General features: G+C 40.9%; 1 protein-coding gene across 3 annotated transcripts in view; it reads left to right on the forward strand.

Moving 5' to 3' along the window:
* Positions 1-26085, forward strand: part of GALNT11 (polypeptide N-acetylgalactosaminyltransferase 11) — a 125234-nt gene that overhangs the window by 88564 nt on the left and 10585 nt on the right. For all 3 annotated transcript variants that reach the window (XM_030198319.1, XM_030198326.1, XM_030198333.1), the window contains exons 10-11: positions 10547-10651; positions 18645-18782. In XM_030198319.1, coding sequence (XP_030054179.1) covers positions 10547-10651; positions 18645-18782 — 243 coding nt within the window. The remainder of the gene's footprint in view (positions 1-10546; positions 10652-18644; positions 18783-26085) is intronic.

The raw sequence follows: 26085 nt of genomic DNA on the forward strand, positions 1-26085 counted from the left end.
ACATATGGGTTTTAAAATTCTTTCTTGAACTGAGCAATATTCTGTACAGAGCGAAGCTCAACAGGTAAAGCATTCCATAAATTAGGACCTTTAACATACAAAATGGAAGATCTATACTGTTCCAGATGAATTTGCCTAAATGATGGAACATAAAGCAACTGTTTTTGGGAAGATGTCAAAGTGCGTAGAGGTTGATAACATCTTAGAGTAGAACTAAGTGTTGGGGAAACACAGCCATTCAATACTTTAAAGATCAAAATGAAACTCAGTATGAAACCTAATAGGAAGCCAATGCAAGGACTTCAAAATGGGAGTAATATTATCATAACGTGACCTCCCTGTGATAATTCTTGCTTTAGAGTTCTGAGTAATTTGCAAAGCTCTCAACGAACCACTCGCAATGCCAATAAAAAGGCCACTGTAGTAGTCCATCAAAGGACAAACCACTGATTGAACAACCTTTCGAAAATTATCTTCTGTAACAAAAGGTCTAATATGTCTTAACTATTTTAAGTTTGTAAAAGACCTTTGAGGTCATGTTCTGCACTTGTTTCTTCATTGACAAAGTTGTATCAGGTTGAACACCTACATTTCTGATTTCTCTGAATCAATTTAAACACAGTGGGGCAATCAATATCAATAAAACCTGAATTTGAGTTTTTGATATGCTTAATTTTAATTGATTAAACATTTAACTTCCATCCATTGAGTGATTTTCATAAGACACTATCTTAATTTTGCAAAAGTGTCCTCAAAAGAAACTACAGCTGGCAATAGAAATTAGATGTCATCAGCATACAACCTATATTGCACTCCAAGACATTTCAAAAACATACATAGTGGTATAAGAAAAAGATTGAATAGCACTGCAGACAAACAGGAGCACCGAGGGAGTCCAGTTGAACATGCAACAAACTCAGATTTCTCTAAATCATTAAACACACAATACCTCCTACCTGATAAGGAGTGAAACCAACATAATACAAGTCAGACCAATTGATTGTAACCGGTTCAGTAAAATATTGTGATTAATGGTGTCAAAAGCTGCAGAAATGCCCAAAGTAATCAATAGAAACTTTTTCCCTTTGTCAAAACCGGTCTTAACACCATCCAACAAAGATCAACAATGTTTCTGTGTCCTGATCTTTTCTACAGCTGAACTGATGACCTAAAATTCTCTGTTCTTGAAGATACTCATACAATTGTTCAAACAGGAGGTAGTGTTCTATTGTGGATTAAAAACTGGTTAAAAGATAGAAAACAGAAAGTAGGGCTAAATGGGCAGTATTCTCAATAGAGAAGGGTAGTTAGTGGGGTTCCCCAGGGGTCTGTGCTGGGACCGCTGCTTTTTAACATATTTATAGATGACCTAGAGATGGAAGTAATTAGTGAGGTAATAAAATTTGCTGATGACACAAAATTATTCAGTCATTAAATCGCAGGAGGATTGTGAGAAATTACAAGAGGGCCTTACGAGACTGGGAGACTGGGCATCTAAATGGCAGATGATGTTTAATGTGAGCAAGTGCAAAGTGATGCATGTGGGAAAGAGGAACCCAAATTATAGCTACGTCATGCAAGGTTCCACGTTAGGAGTCACAGACCAAGAAAGGGATCTAGGTGTCGTCGTTGATGATATGTTGAAACCTTCTGCTCAGTGTGCTGCTGTGTCTAAGAAAGCAAATAGAATATTAGGTAGTATTAGGAAAGGAATGGAAAACAAAAATGAGGACGTTATAATGCCTTTGTATCGCTCCATGGTGCGACTGCACCTCGAATATTGTGTTCAATTCTGGTCGCCGCATCTCAAAAAAGATATAGTGGAATTAGAAAATGTACAGAGAAGGGCGACGAAAATGATAAAGGGGATGGGGCAACTTCCCTATAAAGAAAGGCTGTGTTTTGTACATGTAGGCACATTTGACTTTTTTGGGAGTGTCTTCTGAACTATTTATGTCCAATTCTTGGCAAGTGTATTTCTGTGAGAGTAGATATTTTGCTCTTTTTGAACTTTGTCACATTGTGATTGCATAGGGGGCCTTATAAAAGCCTTTTTTGTGGCCCCGAAATGTGTTTTGCTCCATTGGCGACAACAGGAGGCACTGTCCTTGACATCTTAGAAAAATTAACTTTTCTATCTACTAAAGAAGGAGTGCTTGGATGTTAAGCTGGTCTTGTCTAGGGCTTGGCAGCAATTTCAGCAAACATGTTCATTGATTTGGGACACTTTACTTCGTTGTGCCTGTAATTTGTAATCTACAACATACTAATCTTAGGGTGTTGTGATAGGTGGGTTGGGTATGGGGTAGAACCTTGTTCTTCAGCTGTCTTAGGGTTTGGGCCACCATGAAGGAACAACATGGATGACTTGGACCGGGATAGGTCAGTGTTCTTTGATGGCTGGCTGATCTCTTTGGTAGGGATGGGGTGGGGGAAGTTGGGTATTAATGAGGGGAAAACTGAGTCATTATTGTTTTCTTGTGAATGACTTCTTTTACTGTTTTCCTGGTTTATATGGTTCTATGTATCTTGAGCCTGCGATTTTGTGTGACTTTAATAAAAGAATTATAAATACAAATACAGAAGAGGTTAGAAGCCATAAAAACAGGAGGGAGCCAAAAGGAAATCCACTGTCCTCCTCAATCAGTGTCTCTATCCATTGTGCTTCCTGACTTCAGAACTGCTTTTCCTGCCTGCCATCAGTGACTTCAAATCCTATTGCTGCAACACCTTCCTCTCTCTCTTCTCCATGGCTCAGATAAATGCAGAAGGGAGAGGAGAGGCACTGGGGGGGGGGGGGGGGGGGGCAGGGCAGTGGTCAGAAGCAAACGTGGGTGCTAGAGGCTGTTAGCACTATACTAGCGCCCATGTTTGCTCCTGTCCCGTGATCAGAGCCAGTGAGCTCATGAAACGACGCACTCCCTCTGACTGCAAGTAGCATGCAAATGCATGCTAAACAGTGCATTAACTATTCCTCCCCCATGTTTAGCAGGCAGCACCAAGCAAAAACTTTGCTGCCACGGCAATCCCTACGCCAACTTAGGGAAGGAATGGGGAGCCCTGCTCAGCATGCATTTGCATTTTTACAGGCCCCCCCAAGACATTTCCCTGCTGGCCCAGTAGCTGTCTCCCTCCTCCCTCTCCCCAGACACAAGGGGCTTCTCCCTGCCCCCTCTCCCCAGACACAAGGGGGCTCATATGGTATTGAAACCCAGCCCAGTGCATCCCAGGATGCATTGGGAAGGGCAGGACACCACCATTTTGAAGCTGGCACCCCAGGAGAAGGGAGTACTACTCCCCTCTCCCTTCTGAAGGTACGGGGGAGGGGTTAGGGGGCACTAGGCCACCAGGGCGGGTGGGGGTAGGGTTGCCCACTGGGCCACCAGGGACAGGTGGTTTTTTTTTTTTTTTTTTTTTTTGCTGTCGGGGGGCTAGAAGTTCACTGGACCTCCAGCCCCCTTGTGTTGGGGAGGGGGGACTTTTATTTTTTTGACATCCCAGACCTGTCAAACAACTTCTGTAGGAGGATTATGCCTCCAGGTGCAATTTCTCCCACAGAAGTACCCCTATGATGAAAACTAATAGCACACATAAATTTGCATGCTATTAGTTTTGGTCATTGAGACTTTAATTCCCCGCGCTGTTCGGAGCAGCACGGGGAATTTGATTATTGGCCCCTGGGAGGGAGCTGGAATATTCTACCTGGGGTTGGGGTGTGGGAAGAGAAAATGAAGCTATTTATAGCTCTAGATGGTATAATAAGGGTGGAGCAGGAAGTGGTGTACACTTTTCTTTTTTTTTGACCTCACATGGTATTATTGGGCAGAAGGTAGAGATCAGCAGACTGCAAAGCTGGAAGAAGTTGCTGATTGGGACTAAAACAAGACTACTCTCCCTTGGCCAAGAGCACCGGAGGAGAAACAGGCACCCCACTCATGTTTTTTTTGCCATGCTGCAAAGGAGGCCAGTATGTGCTGCAAGGAAAGCAGTCCTCTTGACACAGAAGAGGGGCAAGCCTGAACTTTCCTCTTCGGGGCCATCAGAGTGGTAATTCAATAAGACAAAACAAAGTAAATAGTAAAATGCTGGGCTCTTTCAGACTAATGTGCCACTTATCTTGGCTCCTCCCCCAAGGAAAGTATTTTTCAATCAAAATGATTTTACCAGAGGTCCAACTGAAATGTCCAGTAGCCAGATTTGCTTGTCACATGTAAACAACGACTATGTTGTAGTACTTATGGGGGCTGGTGGATAAGGGGGAGGGGAATGGGTATTGTCTGACTGGATGTTGCTCATTTTGGGGTGAACTCAAAAACCAAAAAACCAAGACTCCTTAAACCACTCAAAATCCTGGCTAATGCAATACAAATAAATACTTTTTTGCTTTTTGCTCTTAGTGTACATGTAATAAGGAGAGCCCTCAGCAAAAACCACTTTTTTTGAAGGCAATATGTTTCTTTGCCCAGTGGTATAGCACTTTTTTCAGCAGGTCCCTCTTAATTTTCTGTATGTGCTATTGCCTCACAGCTTAGTGCTCTATTCAAAATGAAATCAAAATGTGAACTTATGTGAACCAAAATGTGTTGCCTCGTTGCTTCACAACAGATTATGGCCGCCCCTTGAAACGCCCGACTCCGCAGGTTTCATAGAGTCTTTCTTCAGGGTCTCGGGTTAAAGCCATCTCCAAACTCACTGTGAAGTTATCCTTTCTCAACTGATGAATATTTGGCACAAATATTCATCAGTTGAGAAAGGATAACTTCACTGCTGAAAACTATTATTTTGCTTCCAAGATATTTATTGACATCAAGAGTGTCTCAGCCTCCCTCAACATAGTGCATCAAAGATAGTCTGGATCAGGCATCCTCTGATTTCCTCCCCCACACTCCAAGGAAAAGGTTGGATTCATCCTCCTCTTCACTGTTACCGAGGGATGCCAGTGTGTAGTTGTGGAGCATTGGATGGAGGCCAAGGTGCACTGTCATCGCTGTTCCTCATAGTATGCCACTGAGAGCATTGAGGCACTGAGGGTCACCGGTGACCTCAATGCACTCCTGATGTGAAGGTAGCTTGCCCTCCTTTGTCATTGGACAGGGTGTGACAGCCTCCAAGCATTTGACACCAAGCCCCCAATACACCCAGGTGTCTCTGAAGGACATGACTGCACTTCCTGATCCCCTGCTGTTGTCATTGGTAGCTCTTGAGGAGCAGATGGAATGCTTCTTTGCATGGCAAGAACGGTGTCAACGGCATGGATGCTGGGGCTGGAGGCAGTTCAGCCCATCCTAGAGGCCCACATGCTGCCTGAAAGTACTGTATTGACACAAAGGCCTCGAGAGGCATCAGGGTCAGTGCACACGTCACCAATATTGATCTCCAGCCCTTTACAGGAGGACGCATTCCCAATGCACATGGGATTCCTGATGCCTCAGGCCCAGGCCTAAGCCGGACCCCAGTGTCAGTCATTTGAGACATGCTGAGACTCGGAAGTCACATGGGGAATACTTCTATGAGTCAGATTCTGAGTGCCCCTAGACAGCACCAGAGATCTTTTTCAGGCGGGGTCCCTTGTTCTTATCTCAGATTTCTCCCCACTGTGATTTTTGCAGTGGAGACAGCTAAATCGGTCCCATTTAGGTTGAAAACTGAGGCTGAACCCAGGGCTGAGACATTAGACATTCTCCAGTTTGATTACCCCCTCCCCCCCACCCCCAAATAAAGGAAGCTGTGATAGTGCCCATGTACAAAATCCATTCGAGCCACTGGATATTTATCACCTGAAGTTACCTGACCTGGAAGGTCCTATTTTTGATGGCAGTCACCTCAGGATCAGTAAGCTCCAGGCCTTAATTGCAGATTCACGTTTATACTACGTTTTTCAAGAACAGAATGGTCTTGTGCAAATATCCTAAGTTCTTTCCTAAGGTGGTATCTGAGTTCCATCTTAACTAGTTAATTGTTCAATCAACATTGTTTCCAAAACCTCATGCCCACACTTTGGGACTGCAAGATAGTCTTGGCCCTTTCATCTGGAGTAAACTAAAGCCCATAGAAAGTCCACTCAGCCTTTGTTTCTTTTGACCCAAACAGAATGGGGGCTGCCGTCAGCAAACACACACTTTCAAATTGATTAGTGGACTGTGTTTCCTTTACTTACACCCCAGCTGGGCCAACTCTAGAAGATCATGTCACAGCTCGTAATGTCTGAGCCATGAAAGCATGAGGAGCCCACTTGAGATAAGCAGATCCTAGAGGAAATTTCAGAACTGCAACTTGGACTTTAGTCCACACATTTAAATCTCACTATTGTTTGTAACAGGATGGGACACTCCTTCAGAATAAATTTGGGGTGTAGAATTCAACGCTACCCCCCCTAGGCCCATTTCTTTCAGGTCCAGGCTTAATCATTTCAGGCCCCCCCCCCCCCCCCCCCGCCGCAACACACACACCTTTGCCCAGTGAAGTTTCCATTGGTCTCCTTAACTGTAGGTCTTTACACTCCAAATCCTTTCTTGTCTGTAACCAACTTACCCTGAGTAAGTTTTCTTATGGGTCTTATGGAAACATGGATATGGTCAGGTAAGGAATCGCATCTCTATGCTTGTCTTCCTCCATATTATGATGTCTATTTGGTTTCTCAGTCATCGAAATTGGATGACAGTTTGGAAATAATATACTCTACTGACCAGAAAGTATCTGAAATTTCTTCCCCATTCCATTACCCAGAGTTCTTGATTGTTAAGGTAGATGCAGATATATCACTGCACATTCCTTTATTTTACATTCCTCCCTCTTTTTCTGCAGAAGGCTAGGAAACATGCTTACAAGCTTTATCAGAAGCCACCATTTGTTTCTCTAATTTACTTAACTTAGGAGACTTCAATATTCATGTAGATGACCCCAGTAATCCCTGCACTAAATCCTTCTGTGATTTTTCTCTCCGATCTTTCCATACGTCAATGGATTTCTTTTTTATCCCGTGTAGCTAGGCACAGTTTAGATTTGGTACTTATTATGCAGGACTCTCAGACTGCCTACCAGTGTTTTCCTCCTCTTCCCTTTCTTGGACCGATCACTATCTCATCCTTTTAAAACTCTCCCTACCTCCACAGTCTCCAATACAGCCGGTGTCCAATGGCTGTTGGACTAGGGCCCTTTCTCAAGTTGATGTGTCATCTCTCTCTCCATCACTTTTCCATGTTCCCTCGGACTTTTCCCTCTAGAACTCTGAATGATCAAACCAAATCCTGGCACTCCATTCTGTCAGAAGGCCTTGACAAGGTTGCTCCTAAATCTTCCCATCATCATAGCTCCGCTAAAAGGAATGCTTGGTATTAATTTGCGACTCCTCAACCACCAATATCGTCACAATGAAAGGGTTTGGAATAAGTCCAAGACCACATCCAGTCTCTTAAAAAGTCATTTCCTTCATAATGATTATAATTTTCACTTAACAAAGGAAAAAAAAGATCACATTACTATGAAACTCCTGAAATGTTCTCATCCCTCTAAGAACGTCTTTTCCATCTACTGGCAGGCTGAAGTCTAAGTCTGCAAATACTGCGCTTAAACCTCCTTCAGCAGAAATCCTCTCCATGTTATTTTTTAATAAGATAGTTATCCTAGTGAAATCTCTTGTGTTGATATCTGGGCATTCTGCGCCACTTGCTGGACCACTTTTCTTTCTTGATTTCCCTCTAACAGATTCACGCACTGGCTTCCCTACCTGGTCTTCTTTTGAAGTTCAAACTTTTTTTTTTTCCTTGGAAAAAAAAACATGACTTCCATGAAAACCACCTACTTCTATTGTGATCCTTTTCTCTGTTCCTGGCTTAAGGTACTAGAGTTAGATTTGCTGCCAATTTTATTATCCTTGATTAATGTTAACCTTTCTTCAGGCCAAGTTCCTGACCTCTGGAAGCAGACCATAATTTGCCCCATGTTTAAAAAAAAAAAAAAAGAGCCCTCCCTTGACCCTACTATTCCTAGTCATTATTGTCCGGTTTCAAATCTTTGTTATATGTCAAAAGTACTAGAAAAAATAGTGTTTGCCCAACTCACATCTTTTGCTGAGAAAAATCTCTCTCTACACCCTCGCCAATTTGTCTTCATGACTCACTATAGTACAGAAACCATCATAGCAGCACTTATCAGTGAACTTCCCTTTCATTTTGACCAACATAGAATGGTGTGGGTGGTTTCTTTAGACCTTTCTTCCGCTTTTGATCTGGTTAACCATTCTCTCTTACTTTCACATTTTTCTTCTTGGGCATCACTAGGACAGTTCTCTCTTGATTCTCTTCTTTTTCTGTCTAATTGCACATTTCAGATTATACAACATTGGGGAGTGCCCCAAGGGTCAATACTCCCTGCTTTTCTTTTTAACCTCTTCCTGAGTCCTCTTGCTGCTCTTATCTAATCTTTCTGAATCTCTGCCCATCTTTATGCTGATGATATTCTGCTGATCTACCCCATTACTACTACAACAAATCATTTCTATAGCGCTACCAGTCGTACGCAGCGCTTCACAATTTAACATGAAGAAAAGACAGTCCCTGCTCAAAAGAGCTTACAATCTAAATCAGGACAGACAGACAGGACAAATAAGGGATAAGGGTAGGACAGACAGGACACGTTACGAGCAGGTGACAAGCTAGGAATTAAAAGCAGCATCAAACAGGTACCTCTTCCTCTCCCTCCCTCAATCCTTTACAGACCTGCCTTGACTCAGTTGCTAGCCGGCTAAAAAATCATCAGTTAGTGCTGAATCCAGATAAAACTGTTGCCTGTTGGTTTTCTGGTACATCTTTCCCCCCTCCATCCCCCATTACTCTGTTTAGCACTTTATTACACCGGTATCTACCTTTCGCTATTTAAGTATTGTCCTTAATTCCTTTCTCTCTGCCACAAATCTCACACTTAAAGTTAACTACGAGCAATTCATCACTTCTTTGACACTCCACAATTTCATGCTTTAATCCTTCTTTTTTTTTTTTTTTTTTTACCACCCATCTTGACTATTGCAATATTGTTTACACTGGATTGCTCTGTCACTCATTAAAGGAACTTCAGTCGCTCCAGAACACATCCATCAGGTTACTCTGCCGTGCCCATCGCTCTGATCATACTTCACCCATGCTGAAACAATATCATTGGCTTCCTGTCGAACAAAGGATTATTTACAAAATTGCCACTCTATTTTTTTTTAATTTTATTTTTGTTAATTTAAATTATTTAACAAGCAAATGTACAGAAAAGTTCAGTTAATTTTAAACAATAGTATGAATTGGCATAATAAAAAGAAAAGAAGGAAAATGATATCTGTTAACTTCACGTAAGTCCATAATGTGAATCCAAGATACCTAATAAATGGAGAAAAACATCATCAAACTTAGGAAATCTGGACGGATAACAGATTTACATTATTACTAAGAGTTATTGCTAGATGGTAGTACTTCCTATTGGTTGTCTGGTTGATATGAAAGCTGCCAATTGAGAAGGTTCATAAAAAACATATTTCTGTAACTGGTATCTGATCAAACATTTGCAAGAGTATTTAAGAAAAAAAGTTGCTTCTATTTGAAGTGCTTGTGATTTCAATTGAAGAAATTGCTGATGTCTTTTTTGAGTATCCCTCGAAATATCCGGGTAAATTCGGACTTTAAAACCTTTAAATGTCTTTTCTTTATTTGAAAAAATAATCTCAAAATCCAAATTTTATCTGGTGTTAAGGCAACTGTAGCCACCAAAGTTGTTATTAGTTGTTCCAAGTCTGATGTTTCCAGCAGTGCTGAAACATCTAAAACCTGATTATTTTGAAGTTGTTTCTTTTCTTCACACCACTCTTACTTTTAAGGCCTTCAGGCTTGGTATCCCCAACTATCTTTCCTGCCTAACCCTAACTGCCCCCTCCAGAACCCTCTGTTCTTTAAACGATCACTGTTTAGTTCTGTCCTGTCCGAAACATGCTCACTTGGAATCAACACGTCAGCGCATTCTTCTTCCTTGTTCCTCACACCTAGAACAATCTTAGCAATTCCACTTTCAAGGACTTTAGAATTGAGCTGAAAACCTAGCTCTTCCAATTAGCTTTTGGGGAAACAGTCTGATTGAAACTACCAGTGTTACCCACCCAACCATGCCTTTATTTTTATGTGTGTTTAGTTTTACTCTCTTCTATTAGCTGTTCCTGTCTTTTAAACTTAACTACTCTGCTTTCCTATACATTGACCACTCTGTTCGTACCTATCAGATAGAGAAGTATAGAAAGTTTTGCAAATAAATAAATAAATAAATAAATAAATAAATAAAATCAGTGAGAATATCACATCCTGCTGTCCTTGGGACAACACATGCTACAGGTAAATAACTGTTTCATTGTGCTAGTTATGCATCTCTCTGTGTACTCTAACATTGCTCCAGCTGCAGTCTCATCACATTGCATGCTAGTTGTCCTTCCTACCCACTTCCACTCCCCATTTCTGCACCCCAGCAACATCATTCTACATGTTTTGGAATTCTTAACCATTTATTTTTTCATTTTCAGCTCTTCAATTTGCAAACAAACAAATGTCTAAGTGCTCAAGGTCATCCGAGTCAGAAAGGAGGACTAGTTGTTGTTAAGGATTGTGACTTAAATGATCCAAATCAGGTAGGTAATAGGAAACCACTTCTTAACAGGTGTAGCCTCTTGATGATAAAGCAAAACTTTTCATACTGATTGAGACTTACAGTATGTATGTGATAAATAAGCAAATTACTAAGCATATACTTATTGAATGTTGATATGCTTCTTTTAGCTCTTGCTTTGGTGCATTGCTACCAGGTGATTAATCCAAATCCCCAGCTTTGGATTTGCTTTTCATACTTCATTAGGCCATGCAAGCCCGGGTAGACCAAGAGAACCTACTTATTAAAAATGTTGGTTTTACACAATATTGTGGCTAATGAAGCACCACAGTAATCAATCCATACCTTCTTCACTGTATTGATTTGGTTTTATTTTTAATTTTTGTTATTACCACTGAAACATTTGTTTAAGGTATGTCAATTATGCTTCAGAAGAGGGTGCTAGTGGTTTGAGCATTAGGCTATCAACCACATGATCTCATCTTTTCTCAGCCTTCCTCGGCTCTGACTCTGTCAAATTTTACTAGCTATCCTGTTTCATGGTCTGACCATTCATTAATTCTTTTTCAACTATCTGTCTTGGTTCTGTCTTCCTCTCCCTTTCCCTCTGGCCAATCCATTAGAATTTTTTTTTAAATATCTTTATTGATACCAACAGCATACAATGAGACATAGCACATAGGCAGATACTTAAATCAGTATTAGACCTTTTAGAACCTCCACCAGTTCTATCGGATCAAGTTTCTGTATTTCATTTTTCTTTAGTCAATATTTTAGATGCCTCAATACCACTGCAACAATGGTCCACTTCTCCCCAACAGAGGAAATATTGAATAGTTAAGCTCTGGAACTTGTTGTCAGAGGATGTGGTAACAGCGATTAGTGTATCTGGGTTTAAAAAAAAGGTTTGGACAAGTTTCTGGAGGAAAAGTCCATAGTCTGCTATTGAAACAGACATGGGGAAGCCACTGCATGCCCTGCGATTGGTAGCATGAAATGTTGCTACTATTTGGGTTTCTGCCAGGTACTTTGTGACCTGGATTGGACATTGTTGAAAATAGGATACTGGGCTAGATGGACCATTGATCTGACCCAGTATGGCTATTCTTATGTTCTTATGGTATCACCCAGGGCTCCACCTCTTGAAAACTCAGGTTGAAAACTCAAGTGCGAAGTGAAGAGAGGAAATGGCGTAAATGTTGCTCCTCTACTACCTACCATCGCTTCAGAGCTAAGTAGACAGGGTGATACTCTGATAATTTCTTCAGTCTTTGTTTCTGGTTCAGTCTGAGAGTGCTTGGAGTTCTTAACTGTATTCATTAGGAGAATTCAGATCTCTCTTCAGCTACTACTCTTCCACAGGAGAGGAGAAGGCCTCCATTGGAGGACCTCTCGTTCGCCAATTTTATGAAGAGAATAGTAAAAGCTATTTTATTTGATTTCTTTAGTAGAAGTACAGAGGGGAGTTGTTTTTATTTTTTATATATATAGGAATGGCTCTTAACAGTAGTAAATACCAGTATTGTGGTCTGCTGTGACTAATATGTCCAGTTACAAATATACATACACATATATCCGAATCAGGTTATACATTAGCAGAGATGTAATGTCTGTATTATCAGTGACCAGCTATTAGGTTCAGTAGTGATGCTTCACTGATTAGTACATTCCTGGACTCTGATGTTCCTCTAATGAGGGCTAATGCAGGGTCAAAAGAGGAAAAGCACTGGGTTTGTGGGACAGGGCCATACCTGCAGGCTTTTTTACATTGTACAGCCCCTTTTTTGCCCTGCTGGCTTCTCTTGCTGATCATATGGCTTTCCAAATCCTCTCAAAAAAAACAAAAATGTGATTTCAGTAATTATCTCTAATATCACAGTCCAGCTTATAATCGAAAGTGATCGCCGGCCATTTTCCGACACAAATCGGGAGATGGCCTGCAATTTCTTAAAAGCGGCGAAATCTGTATAATCGAAAGCGGCATTTTTTACAGCATCGCCGCTTTCCTGTCGCTTCGCCGGCGAAAGTTCAAGGGGGCGTGTCGGTAGATTAGCGAAGGCGGGGCATGGGCATGGCTACCAGATGGCCAGCTTTCGCAGATAACGGAAAAAAAAAAGTGGCGTTAAGCAGTATTTCGCCGGCTTTACTTGGTCCTTTTATTTTCACGACCAAGCCTCAAAAAGGTGCCCCAACTGACCAGATGACCACTGGAGGGAATGGGGGATGACCTCCCCATACTCCCCCAGTGGTCACCAACCCCCTTCCATACTAAAAAAATAAAACTAAAAACCTTTTTTGCCAGCCTGTATGCCAGCCTCAAATGCCGTACCCACCTCCATGATAGCAGAATGTGTTGTATCCTCCGACAGCCTTTCCCTGGTTGCGATGTGGCTCTCGGGTGAGTGTAACACCTTTTCTGTTAGGTGCCCTGCAGAGTCACATTAGCAATGCATTGTGGTGGGTGTAGGGTACTGGGCTCTACTCCCATGGTGCTTTTCCCCCTGTTAACTGGGTCAGAGTGTGCCCTGTTTTGCTTCCTGTTGTAGTGCATGCGGTAGTGGCCATTTTTGTAAGCCAGTTTTAGTTCCCTTTCCTGTGTTACCCACGTTAGAGAACATAGTTCTTACCTTGAATGGTGCTGAAAGAGGGCATTGTACACCATTGTGCCAGCTCTGACCTACTGCTAATCTTAGTACCAGGGGACTCTTTGCCATTGGGGCACAACCTCTGATCTGCAGTTAATTGTGAGTAAAAGTGGTTATTTCAAGAAAGGACTTTTTCAGAGAGATTAGTCTTCAGGTGTGAACTGGTGTGCCAAAGTTATACAGCAGCAATAAGTCCTAGAGGCTGTATGCAGGTCCCTGGAGCAATTTTAGTGGGTGCAGTACATTTGTGGGTAGTGGGTTTTGGGGGGGGGGGGGGTTTGGGGGGCTCAGCTCGCAAAGTAAGGGAGCTATGCACGTGGGAGCTTTTCTGAAGTCCACCGCAGTGACCCCTAGGGTGGCTGGTTGGTGTCCTGGCATGTCAGGGGGGCCAGTGCACTAAAAATGCTGGCTCCTCCCATGGCCAAATGCCTTGAATTTGGCCGGGGTTTGAGATGGCCGACATAACTTTCCATTATCGCTGAAAAACAAACCCGGCCATCTCAAACCCGGCGAACTCCACGGCATTTGGCCGGCCTAAACCATATTATTGAAAAAAAAGATGGCCGGCCATCTTTTTCGATAATACGGTTCCGGCCAGCTGTAGCGCTGTATTTGGCCGGCGACGTTCGATTATGCCCCTCAGTGTTGCATATGTTCACAAAATGTCTTGCAATTTATTCTAAATATGATTTAAACAAGTTATCTCTTCTTTCTTACTCCTTTACTTTCTCTATTATTACAAAGAGGAAAAGGCTTCAGGTTCTCGGCTAGTTTTTGCTGTTTTTTTGCAATTTACCGGGCGAACTTCCTCATCAGCCTAGAAACGTCCTATATGTAAATCTTTTTCGTTTTATGACTTTTTTTCAAACTTTTGTTGCTTTATTCGTTTTTTATTGCTTTATACAATTCTTTCCCAATGTTCATAAGCAATTTATAAATGGTTTTCTTATGTTTACACTGTCACTTATCTTTGCTGATGTCTGTTAACCTTGGTTTGATCAACAGAGCACCTCCATTTCGCTGCTTCTTCAGGAGACAAACCAACTGCACAATTTCCTCCGTGTCCCTAGTTAATATCTTCAAGTATATCTTGATGTCGTCTGTTTAAATATGGCGACTGCTGGTTTTTAAAAGGATGCTCCTAACAAATCTAAAACCCCTCCTCCCTGCACCATCGTTTCATCCACGCATTGAGACTCTGGAGCTCTGCCTGTCTCTTGGGCCCTGCACGTTGAATGGGTAGCACTTCAGAAAATGCTACCCTAGAGGTTCTGGATTTGAGCTTTCGACCTAAGAGCCCAAATTTGGCTTCCAGAACCTCTCTCCCACATTTCCCTGTGTCATTGGTACCCACATGTACCAAGACAGCCGGTTCCTCCCCAGCACTATCTAAAATCCTATCTAGGCGACGCGTGAGGTCTGCCACCTTTCACATCAGGCAGGCAAGTCACCAGGCGATCCTCACGTCCACCAGCCACCCAGCTATTTACATGCCTAATAATTGAATCACCAACTACAACAGCCGTCCTAACCCTTCCCACCTGGGCAGTAGCTCCTGGAGATACATCCTCCGTGCGAGAGGATATTGCATTCCCTAGTGTGCTGATCCTGTCTACAGGATTACTTCCAGCTGCACCAGGGTGATGCTCTCCTTTTAGAAGACCTCCCTCCTCCAAGGCAGCACAGGGGCTGCCAGATTGGAGGTGGGACTTCTCTACAGTGTCCCTCTAGGACTCCTCTAGGTACCTCTCTGTCTCCCTTAGCTCCTCCAAGTCTGCTACTCTAGCCTCAAGGGAACGGACTCGTTCTTTGAGAGCTGGGACTGAATTGGGCCCTTCTGTGCCTTCTAGAGACTGTTAATATTATGGCAGAAACTTCAAGTTTTAAAACTTTGGGGAAAAGGGTATGGAGACCAGCTAATAAGGTTTGCTTGTTTTTTTTTAATTTTAAAATTCTGTTTATCAGTATCCTACAATTCCTCTTTTAAACCCTAGCTCAGAATAAAATAATGTCACTTACCCACAGAGATATCATCTCTCAGAACATCTGAACCTTTTCCTCCTTGTAATAATAGATAGAAAGAGTAAAGGAGTAAGGAAGTAAAGATAATGTGTTTAAATCATATTTGGAACATTTCTATAAGCAAATTTTGGGCCAGTGTATTGAAACAAGGGCATTGCAATTTATTCTACAAGTTGGGGGGGGGGGGGTGTTTCACTGTCTTGCTAATTGATTAGTCAAGGGCACATCTCAGTGAAGTATTAAAAAAAACAGTACCATTGCTAAAATTAATAATAAATTACCCCAAACTCCATTTAAGACTGCCATCTCAATTTGACTTCTTCCACAGGAAAGGATTAAAGATTCTGCATGTAACATGAGGATGTTGGAACTAATGATTAAACATGCAAGTCAGGCTCAATGGCCTCTTTGATCTTAGTGGGTGTAGGGCACTCAAGGTCCTTTGTGATAAAGTCAAAGTCAAGAGCAGCTATTTTAATCATCTATTGAAAGGGTTCTCCTTCCAAATTCCACCTGTTCAAAACATCCTAACTGTAGGTGCTCTCATTCTGTGCTGGAGAGCTCATGAAAAGGTATTCATAGTCTGATTTGCTCAGGATAAGCTTCAACAAATGAATTTCTTTGCAATAAGGAAAATTCTGAATGCCCTAAAACTTTGCATCACAGCCTCAGCATGCTAGTCTCTCAACAATCTGGAATTTTATTTCCCATACTATGGGCATTTGTATACAAACAGCTTTCTAGATATTGCCCATTTTCCCCTTGTCTCTCCTCTTCAATCTGTTCAAAATTCTGCTGCACAACTAATATTCCGCCAGTGTCGTTATGCTCATATTAGCCCTCTCCTCAAGTCACTTCACTGGCTTTCTATCCGTTTCTGCATACAGTTCAAACTCCTCTTATTGACCTATAAGTGCATTCACTCTGCAGCTCCTCAGTACCTCTCCACTCTCATCTCTCCCTACATTCCTCCCCGGGAACTCCGTTCACTGGGTAAATCTCTCTTATCTGCACCCTTCTCCTCCACTGCTAACTCCAGACTCCATTCCTTTTATCTTGCTGCACCATATGCCTGGAATAGACTTCCTGAGCCGGTACGTCAAGCTCCATCTCTGGTCGTCTTCAAATCTAAGCTAAAAGCCCACCTTTTTGATGCTGCTTTTAACTCCTAACCCTTATTCACTTTGTTCAGAACCCTTATTTTATCATCCTCACTTTAATATTCCCTTATCTCTTGTTTGTCCTGTTTGTCTGTCCTAATTAGATTGTAAGCTCTGTCGTGCAGGGACTGTCTCTTCATGTTCAATTGTACAGCGCTGCGTACATCTAGTAGCGCTTTAGAAATAATTAGTAGTAGTATTTAATGTTTTACTTACAAGAGAGCTTTTACTTACCTGAAGACTTTGGTTACTCATTTCCGACAAACCTAGTTTAAAGGCACCCTCATTAGGTTAGCCGATGGGTTGTGGAAGACACTTACGGGTTCATTTTCAAAGCATTTAGACTTACAAAGTTCCATTGGTTATTATGGAACTTTGTAAGTCTAAGTGCTTTGAAAATACGCCCCTTATTAGGTAATAGGTGGACACCCACTCTGCTCAGCAGCCCCTGGAAAATCTTCCCATAATCAAGGAAGCTGAAATGTAAATAGACAAACTGTTGGTTCCTAGATCCCCATCAGTGGTCTCTTGCCAAAGGAGTAACTCTTTATATGGTAGATTTGTTCACAGAAAGGTTCTGTATGAAGGGAGGTTCAGAAAGCAAACTAGCTGGTGGGGTCTTTTAGAAATTGATCTTAAGTTTCAAATTGTTCATATGATTGCAGAATTTTTGTTTTGGGGCTTTAAATAAAAGTTGTGGCCATATAATTTCCATTAAAATGAGCTGTTTCAACTCTATTTAACATGGGAAGCATGGTGGTGAAGAACAAAGCAAAAGATATGGTATACCCAATGTTAAGTGATCTTTAGAACACTTAACATGTGTAGAAGCATAAAATATTTATTATATTGCATCTTTTGGCCAGGTAGAAAGATGCAACCAAAAACATCTGTGTCTCTGAGGCTCATTTTCAAAGCTTCTAGACTTAAAGTTCCATAGTTTCTATGTAACTTTGTAAGTCTAAGTGCTTTGAAAATGAGCCCCTTTATTTTTATTTTATAAATTTGACATTTGTAAGAGATTTAGGAAGCTAGGTTTTAACTAGTATAAAAATCGAGGTGAGAAGGACACAATTTTAATGCATAAACTGCTCATCTCAAAAAATGTAGTGTGAGTTGCCATCTGTTGTCTTGTAACTCATCCTTTAACGTTGTAAAAAAAAATATCACAGAACACTGTCATTAGTTGCCAACAACTCCTTGTACATCCTTGTGTTTTAGTAAAAACTCCAAAACAACCAATGAACATTCTACTCTTAAAATCCTATATAGCATATCACAGTTCATTGTTATTATATTTATCACAGTTTACTCTGGGGGGGGGGGGGGGGGGGGGGAGGGAACTCAGTATGGTAAATCAATTTCTTTTTCAGATAAATGTCACGTTATTCAAAGTACATTGCTTACTGTTTGTCTAAGACCTAACATTGGTACTGTTTCAACTATAGTGGTCTGCCTCAGAGATGTTTCTCTGTTTTTTTCACTTTTTTAAAAAATATAAATAGGAAACTAGGCTTCACACAAATTGCACAACTGGGTGTTTTACAGAAACAACTGGTGAGTAGGGAGGGTCATTGCAAATAAAACCACATATAACCCAGCCCTGATTCTGACAGAGCTGGAATCAGAAAGGAAGAAAGTGCTACCATGGGTCTCTTTCCTCTCTGTCCTTCCTCCCCCCCCCACCCCCTCAAGAAAAACACACTCATATTTTAGCTAAATATAAGTAATACAGGGATTTTTAGCAGATGCAGCACACATTCATGTGTGTCATAATCCTTATTTAGTCAAGCAGAAAAAGATGTATAATTGACAACCAAATAAGTTCTAACAAAGAATGGTAGGGAAATGGATCCCTTTAGTGGTGTTCCAGAGAAAATGGTATTTGAGTTTAAGGGTTTACTATATGTGCAATTTGACTGCTAATAATCAGGAATGGGAAGCTTCAGTTTCCATAAAATTCATTATAGGGTCTGTGTTTTGTGAGTAAATAATGGATATAATAAATATTCAGTAACGTGTACTCACATTTCAAAAACAGTGGATATAGGCCATGCTTAATTTAACATTCTTTGCATTTTTTGCAGCTTTATTTCATAAAATATATAATTAATGTGTTCTGACACAAATTAGCCCAAATATTATTAATTTATAGATATGTCTGTCTTCTCTTACACTAATATTTCAGATATGGAGTTACAATGAAGAGCATGAGCTGATTTTAAGTAATCTCCTTTGCTTGGATATGTCAGAAATACGCTCGTCAGATCCACCTCGTCTGATGAAATGCCATGGATCTGGTGGGTCACAGCAATGGTTATTCGGAGTGAGTAGTTCTTACCTTCTATGCCAGAATGCTGAAAAGCCTTTTTAATCCGTGGGTTCATATGCATGTATTTTTACTTAGGCCATGTGGTATCTAGTTTCTTCATTTTGTATAAAGCTCATTCTCCTATTATAAGATTTATCATGAAACTTTTCCCTAGCACTGGATTTGTATCATAATTTTGTATTTCTGAAAGACGTACATGACGGTTTAGAGTAGAAAGGTGAGACAGATAAACTACGTGTTTGACACTAAATTGTATCGGAGAAAGACAACTAAGGTGATGCCCAAAAATACTACAGCGTATTTATGGAGAATTAGCAAAACCAAAAAGGTACCAAAAATAATATAGCTGGACATATACTGTAGTACAATATTACTGTTGAGGAGCCACATAATGAGATCAAGACTTGCTCCATGTTGAAATGCATAAAACATATTGTACATATCTTCATTGTGGGTTTTCAGGATACACACAATAAATATGTACAAGATAAATTTGCACACCATAGAGGTAGGACATTCAAATGTATCTCATGAATATTCATAGTGGGTATTCTGAAAACCTGACTGGCTGGGCATATCTCAGGGACTGGGTTGAGAACTCCTGCTGCAAAGGGAATGTATTAACTTTTCAAAATGCACAACTTTGAAAAGCTGATTCACAACTCATTAAGGGGATATTTTACTAAAGATTAGTGTGTGCTAATGGACACTAGTTGCGCATTGTATTGTAACCAGTAGGCTTAAAAAATTTTTAAATGAAAGTACTGAGGAAGTAGGGCAGGAGTTGTGCCCAGATTAATAAATAATAAAGGTTGTGGCTCACCTGGGTGCTGTTATGGTTCTGGGGAACTGTTCTTGATCCTGAGTCCCGCAAGTGTTGTTGCCACTTTAGGAGAAGTGTGGCGGTTTCCAGTGGTCTGGGTGGTTGATGGCGCCGAAGAATGTTTCCTTGAGCCTTTGGGAGTGGTGGGGAGCTTCCCAGAGTTTGAGTGAGTCTGTACCAGCGAATGCTGGGCATGTGTATGTATGAATTGTGGGAGCGCTGGGTAGACTACAGGAAAGTCCAAGGCTGTCAGGGCCTCCGGAGTTGCTCTCCTTGATATGTGAAGACCCAGGGGTCCCGGAGCATGTATAGAGGCAGCTGGGAGACCATTGTCTGCGCAGCTTTGGCACTGGAGTCCAGGATATGGGAGAGGGAAAGCCCAGAGAAGGTGCGACAAGTGAGGGAATGCGTATGCAGAGGAAGTGCATGTATTCAGGAAGCCATGCAGTGAGTGCATGTAGAGACTGTACTGGGAACCCAATCTGGAGACCCTGGCAAAGGTACATGGGCGGCTGGCTGTGTGCTCATAAATGTAATGTTTTCCTAAACTCAACACTATATGTTTCAGTGCTTGTGCATGTGTGGCTGAATTTGTGGGCTCGCGACAGCTAACACCTCATGCCAAGTGTGAACCTGAACATTCCAAGGATTTCCATTAAAGGCAGTTGGGGTTGGTATATGAGATAGAGAGGATGTATGAGTGTATGTTTCTCCATTAAGTGGATGGAGAGGAAAATTTCTATGAATTTATGTGGATAGTGCTTAGGTCTGAGAGACTGAGTCAGTGCAGGGATTTAATTGAGGGAGAGCAAACATAGAATTAGGTTTCTCTAGGTGTTTGTGTGCGATGGCTGTAAAGTAGGTTTAGAAGAAACACTTCATTTATTTTTTGGACCGTCATGTAGAATGTAGGAAACTTTGAGGCAGATCCATATCAAAGAGCAGTTATGATAGTTTAAAAAAGAAGAGCCAGTTCAGCAGAAGGCATAAGATGTAATCCGGTAACTTGAGAAATTTCAGAAAAAATGCACATAAATTCTGAAAAATAGGACAGTTTAATAAGGCATAGAAACGTGATCCGCAAAGGTCACAGATTCCAGCATAGAGGACAAGGGGAGAGAAGAAATGTTTGAAAAAAGGTGGGGAATCTGTAGGCGTGGTATAAAGTCTTCAGCACAAAGAATTTGACGGGCCTGGGACCAAATTAAAAACCAGTCCTCATCAATTCTAATCAGAAGTTAAGCATTCCATTTGTCAATTAGGGATGCAAACAATTGCTTTGTGTTGATTCTAATAGACTTTGCAATAGTACAGGAATGCTCGTCTATTTGTTATACTTTCTGTATAGAGCAAACTCCACCATATTAGCCAGTGTAGTGTCCAGGACCTCTTGGCTTTTTATATCAAACAAGGCCTTTTTAAAGACTATTATATAGAGACTATTTTAACAATTTGGATATGTTTGTCTGCTGTTTACACCAAACTTGTCCTATTTGCATCTCTCTTCCATCCATCCTTTTTAGATAAGAAAAGAAGGAAATATGGGAATGAGCAGAGACTGTCGCCTGCCTTGATACCCTAGTCTAGACAGTATAAGTCAGGCGCCATATGGAATAAGTATGTGCGCAGTCAGTGAGTACTGTCCTGAGATGCACACAAACTGTGAAAGATCTTTCTATTATTAGCCACACAGGAGAAGAAAAGAATAGAGCCATTCTCTTAAGTTGCACCAGTGTACTCCAGTAATACAATATCCTTCTGGAACATGGATTGCCTTATTAGGAGATACAAGGAGCACTTTATGGATCAAAATACAAACATCTTTACTCTTGGAGATAAATGAGGCATAGAATGCCTGGCTTACCCAATCGCTTTGGTGCAGATGAGACGTTTCCTGCAATAGGACTATTTGGGCTTTCTTTTTCTTGAAAAAGTGAAGTACTCTTTATAGTACCATGAAGTACTATTCATAGTAAACAGTTTTCAGCACTGCAGCTCCCATATTAGTGAGTACAAATTAATTTGAGTGCTTAAAAGATTAATACTTCCCTGTATAGCAGGAAGCTATAGAGGGGAGAAAGTCATGTTCATTGTCCATTATTTGTTGGTTATTCATAAACAATGAAAAAAAACAAAGTTGTGTATGACATGTTGAAACTTTAACCCATTCAAAACCTCTACAGAACTGTCTAGTCATCAGGGATACTGTCAACAAACATACATACAAGATAAAGTACAACCCGTATCAGCATCAGACTGGCTAACCTACTGAAGGGCTTTAAACTTGAATCATTGGAGCAGGGTTATCAAAGAGAGGGGGAGTAGCATTATATGTTAAAGATAATATTAAATTACTAGCTGTTTGTGGAGACCAACATGTTTCTGCGAGGTCAATTATATCACTTAATAACTAAACAAAAGGACCCTGCTTATATTATTTAGTTAAAATAAAGATCATTTATTTACTTAATCCCCACACATTTGTTTTCTTATATATTTGTTGTATACAGTGTCAACAAAAAGTTTCTACCTACTTAATACATCATTGTGCTAACTCTCTAATAATCCACCTTAGAGCCCATTGTGTTATTTTTTTTTGTTTTGTTACATTTGTACCCCGCGCTTTCCCACTCATGGCAGGCTCAATGCGGCTTACATATTGTATACAGGTACTTATTTGTGTTATGCTGTTTTCTTTTCACTCCTTATCCTTTACTGTTAATAGTCCTTGTTAAGTCCCACTATGATGATCGTATTCCCTTACTTGAATCCTTATCTTCATAGGTCAAGCACAAGTAGAAAACTTAGTTCCATAACCTCTTGAATCAAGCACAAATGGAAAATTCCCCCTTCAGTTGTTTCAAAAGGATAATAATTTCTTTTTCATACCACAGATCTTGTCTTCATACAATACAACCTAGATAGATTTTCTTTCATTTTGGCACCGTTACATTTTTCAATAAAACTTCCTTTGCTTCTCTATGTGGAACCATGTTTCGATTGCTATCTTCTTCGGGAGAAGCATCCTTTACCTTTAATCAAATACATAACCACCATCATATCTTAACCCATACATTTTTTGTTGTAACAAACTAAATAAATATCATTTTAACTCATGTTTGATACAAAAAACGGCTGCTTACCAGAAGGGCTACTGTCCACTGGGCATCGACGCCACCAGTCATTCCGAGCGGATATCCTGCCAGCCATGCTGAACTCGTTAAATATCAATGTAATCACAACATGTGGTATGCGAAGTGGCCAATCGCCACTCTGCTTCTAAATTCAACCTGCCCGGGATGACTGTGCGACACAAAAAAATGCATCTTTGCTCTATATTGTGTAACACTTGTTTAATGTCCCCCCCCCCCCCCCCCCCTCAATCTCACCTGGCATATAGCCGCAAATCTGATCTGCTCTGTTGTGTGACTTTTTTCGCCCCAATGACACACCAGAGGGGGCCTCCTTGCACGAATTCTTGATATTGCTAATATGGTCCGCGATACAAATTTTCAATTTCGATTTCGTGTGCCCTATATAGTAAAGGCCACACGGACATATTATGCAATATACAACTTGTGACGAATCACATGTGGTATCCTCTTTCAGATAGAATTTCCTATCAGTCCCAGGTACTTTAATATGATTAGTGTGTATTGAAAATCGACAATACACACATCTACCACATGGAGCATGAACTCCTCACGTCAGTATTAGAGTTTTTTAAAAGTTCCCTTTTGTTTTTACTACGTTTATACGCTATTTTGGGGTGATTAGTGAGGGAGGGATGAACCCCTAATATATCCCAATATTTGTGGATGATCCCACCTGAGGCTTGGGTGAAATAGGGAAGTACACACACTAATTGATTTTCACTTTCTTTAGTACGGGGCGTTAATAACCACTCACGATGGGAATATAGTGCTCTTTTAAATGCTTTTTTTTTAATGTTTAAACTGTTTTATTGATGTCACAGTCAATAACAAATATAGTCAATAAACATTTACTTAATCCAGGTCTTTGTCCGTTTTGTTTCTTAACATAATCATATCTAAAGTGTCATCAAAAGTTTTAAAGGTACCCTTCCCCTTCCCCCCACCCCCCTTCCCCCCCTATACCTGAACCGTATAATTCTCATATCACCATTAATCAATAAACATATATATCATTAACTTTCCTTCCCTTCCTTTCCCGTGAGTGTGTTCACCAATAAACTACGAGCTCTGCTTGATAGAGCCTGTACATATGGTTCCCAGACTTCCCAAAACCGTTGTCTATTTCTAGGGCTACTGGACATAGCACGTGCTTCCATTCGCACCAGGGAGTGAAGCGAGCTCCTCCATTGCCAGAAGGATGGTCCTATATCTTGTGTCCAATGTTGTAATATACATTGCTTCCCAACAATTAGTACCTTATAGATAAATAGACTTTCTTTATGTCGCATTATTGACCCTCGTCCCCTTAGTCCAAGCACAACAGTTTTAGTCTCTAGCCGAAGCTTCCTGTGCAACAAGGCCTCACAATATTCCAGCACTGGACCCCAAAATTTTTGTATAACCAGACATCCCCAGAACATGTGATACAGTGTTGCTCTCTGAAAATTACATTTACTGCAATGTGTTTCTTGCAATCTACCTGCGTAATAAGCCTGTATGGGAGAGAAATACGCTCTCATAATGATTCTAAATTGTATCTCCCTATATCTGGCACTAGCCACTTTATGTACTATCTCCTTTAGTGATTGGACTATATCTCCACTGCTGATCTCTACCTGTAAATCCTCAGACCATCGTCTTGCCACTGCTTCATAACTACGATGCTTAGCAATCAAGCTTAGCTGTTTATACAGTGTGGACACCGTAGTCTGTTCTCTTCCCTGAGGCAAAAACAAATTCACCAGCAACTCATACATCCCTCTATCACATTTTTCTCTAAGTAATTTCTCAATATAGCTGTGGATCTGGCAGTAAGCATACCATGTCACGTTCTCTACTCCCACCAAGTCCTCTAAAGCCTCCCTTGATATAATCTTTCCCGTATCTTGCATAACATCTGCCACTAATACCACTCCCTCCTGTGCCCACTTAATAAATTTCGGGTAAGCATTCCCTGGTTCGAATGCTCCATTTCCTACTAGTGGGAGGAGGTCCGTACATCGTGGGTTCTTATTTAATCTCCTCAATATGTACTGCCATATACATCTCATTGGGTGCAATAAAATATGATGTTTCCATTCCTTTGGTAACATTTTACTCTCAACGTGCATCATATAATAGGGATGATATGGTCTAAACAATTCACACTCAATATTCCATGCCGTATGCTCTTCTGTTTCCATAATCCAATCTGCTAAGTGTCTCGCTAAACAGGCCCAATTATATTGTTTAATGTCAGGCAACCCCAGGCCTCCCTCTGTTCTTTTCCCATAGAGATATTCCAATTTAACTTTAGCCTTTTTCCCACTCCAACAGAACCTAGTCAACATGCCTCGAATCTTCTTTATATCTTTAGTCTGTAAAACTAGTGGCAACTGTCTTAATACATAGAGCCATTTTGGAAAAAGTATCATCGTAAATAAACCCACTCGCCCAATTAAAGTTAAGGGTAGTCCCTCCCATATTGCTAGTTTGTGGCGCGTATATTGCAATAACTTATCAATATTCTGTCTATATAATCTACTCGGATCACTTGTTAGAGTTATGCCTAGGTATTTAAATTCCTTGTTCGCCCATCTCAGTGGAAACCTACCCTTCCATTTCTCCCTTACCTGATTAGTTGTGGGCAATCCCTCTGACTTTTGGAAATTCAATTTAAATCCCGAAAAGGCCCCATATTCTTCAAAAACCTCCATCAACACCGGTAGTGAGCTCTCCGGTCTAGCTAGATGAACCAAAATGTCATCGGCAAACGCCGAGATCTTAAATTCTCTGGTTCCCAAATTTATACCTTCAATCTCAGGGTTATCTATGATTTCCCTGACCAACGGGTCTAGCGTAATAGCAAACAGTAGAGGGGACAGAGGGCATCCCTGTCTGGTACCTCTATTAATTACAAAATTTCGAGAGTACGCTCCATTAACCTGCACTCTCGCCATAGGGTTCTTATATAATATAGAGATTGCTTGTGTAAAGAAGCCTTCAAATCCGTACGCTCTTAATGAAGCGAACAGGAACTCCCACTCTACTCGATCAAACGCCTTTTCGGCGTCGAAGCTGATCAATAGGGAATCTCTACCCCCTCTGCACACATTCTCTATTGATGCCAATATCAGTCTAATATTTTTCCCACTCTGTCTCCCTTGTATAAATCCCACCTGTGGAGTTGCAACTATGCTGGGAAGCACTTTTGCCAATCTCGAGGCCAGAATTTTTGCTAGCAGCTTAGCTTCATAACTAATCAGTGAAATTGGTCTGTATGAGTCTGGTATAGTTGGATCCCTCTCAGGTTTTGGAAATACCACTATATCCGCAAGTC

Source organism: Microcaecilia unicolor, chromosome 1 (assembly GCF_901765095.1).
Source record: "Microcaecilia unicolor chromosome 1, aMicUni1.1, whole genome shotgun sequence".
Lineage (NCBI taxonomy): Eukaryota > Metazoa > Chordata > Amphibia > Gymnophiona > Siphonopidae > Microcaecilia > Microcaecilia unicolor.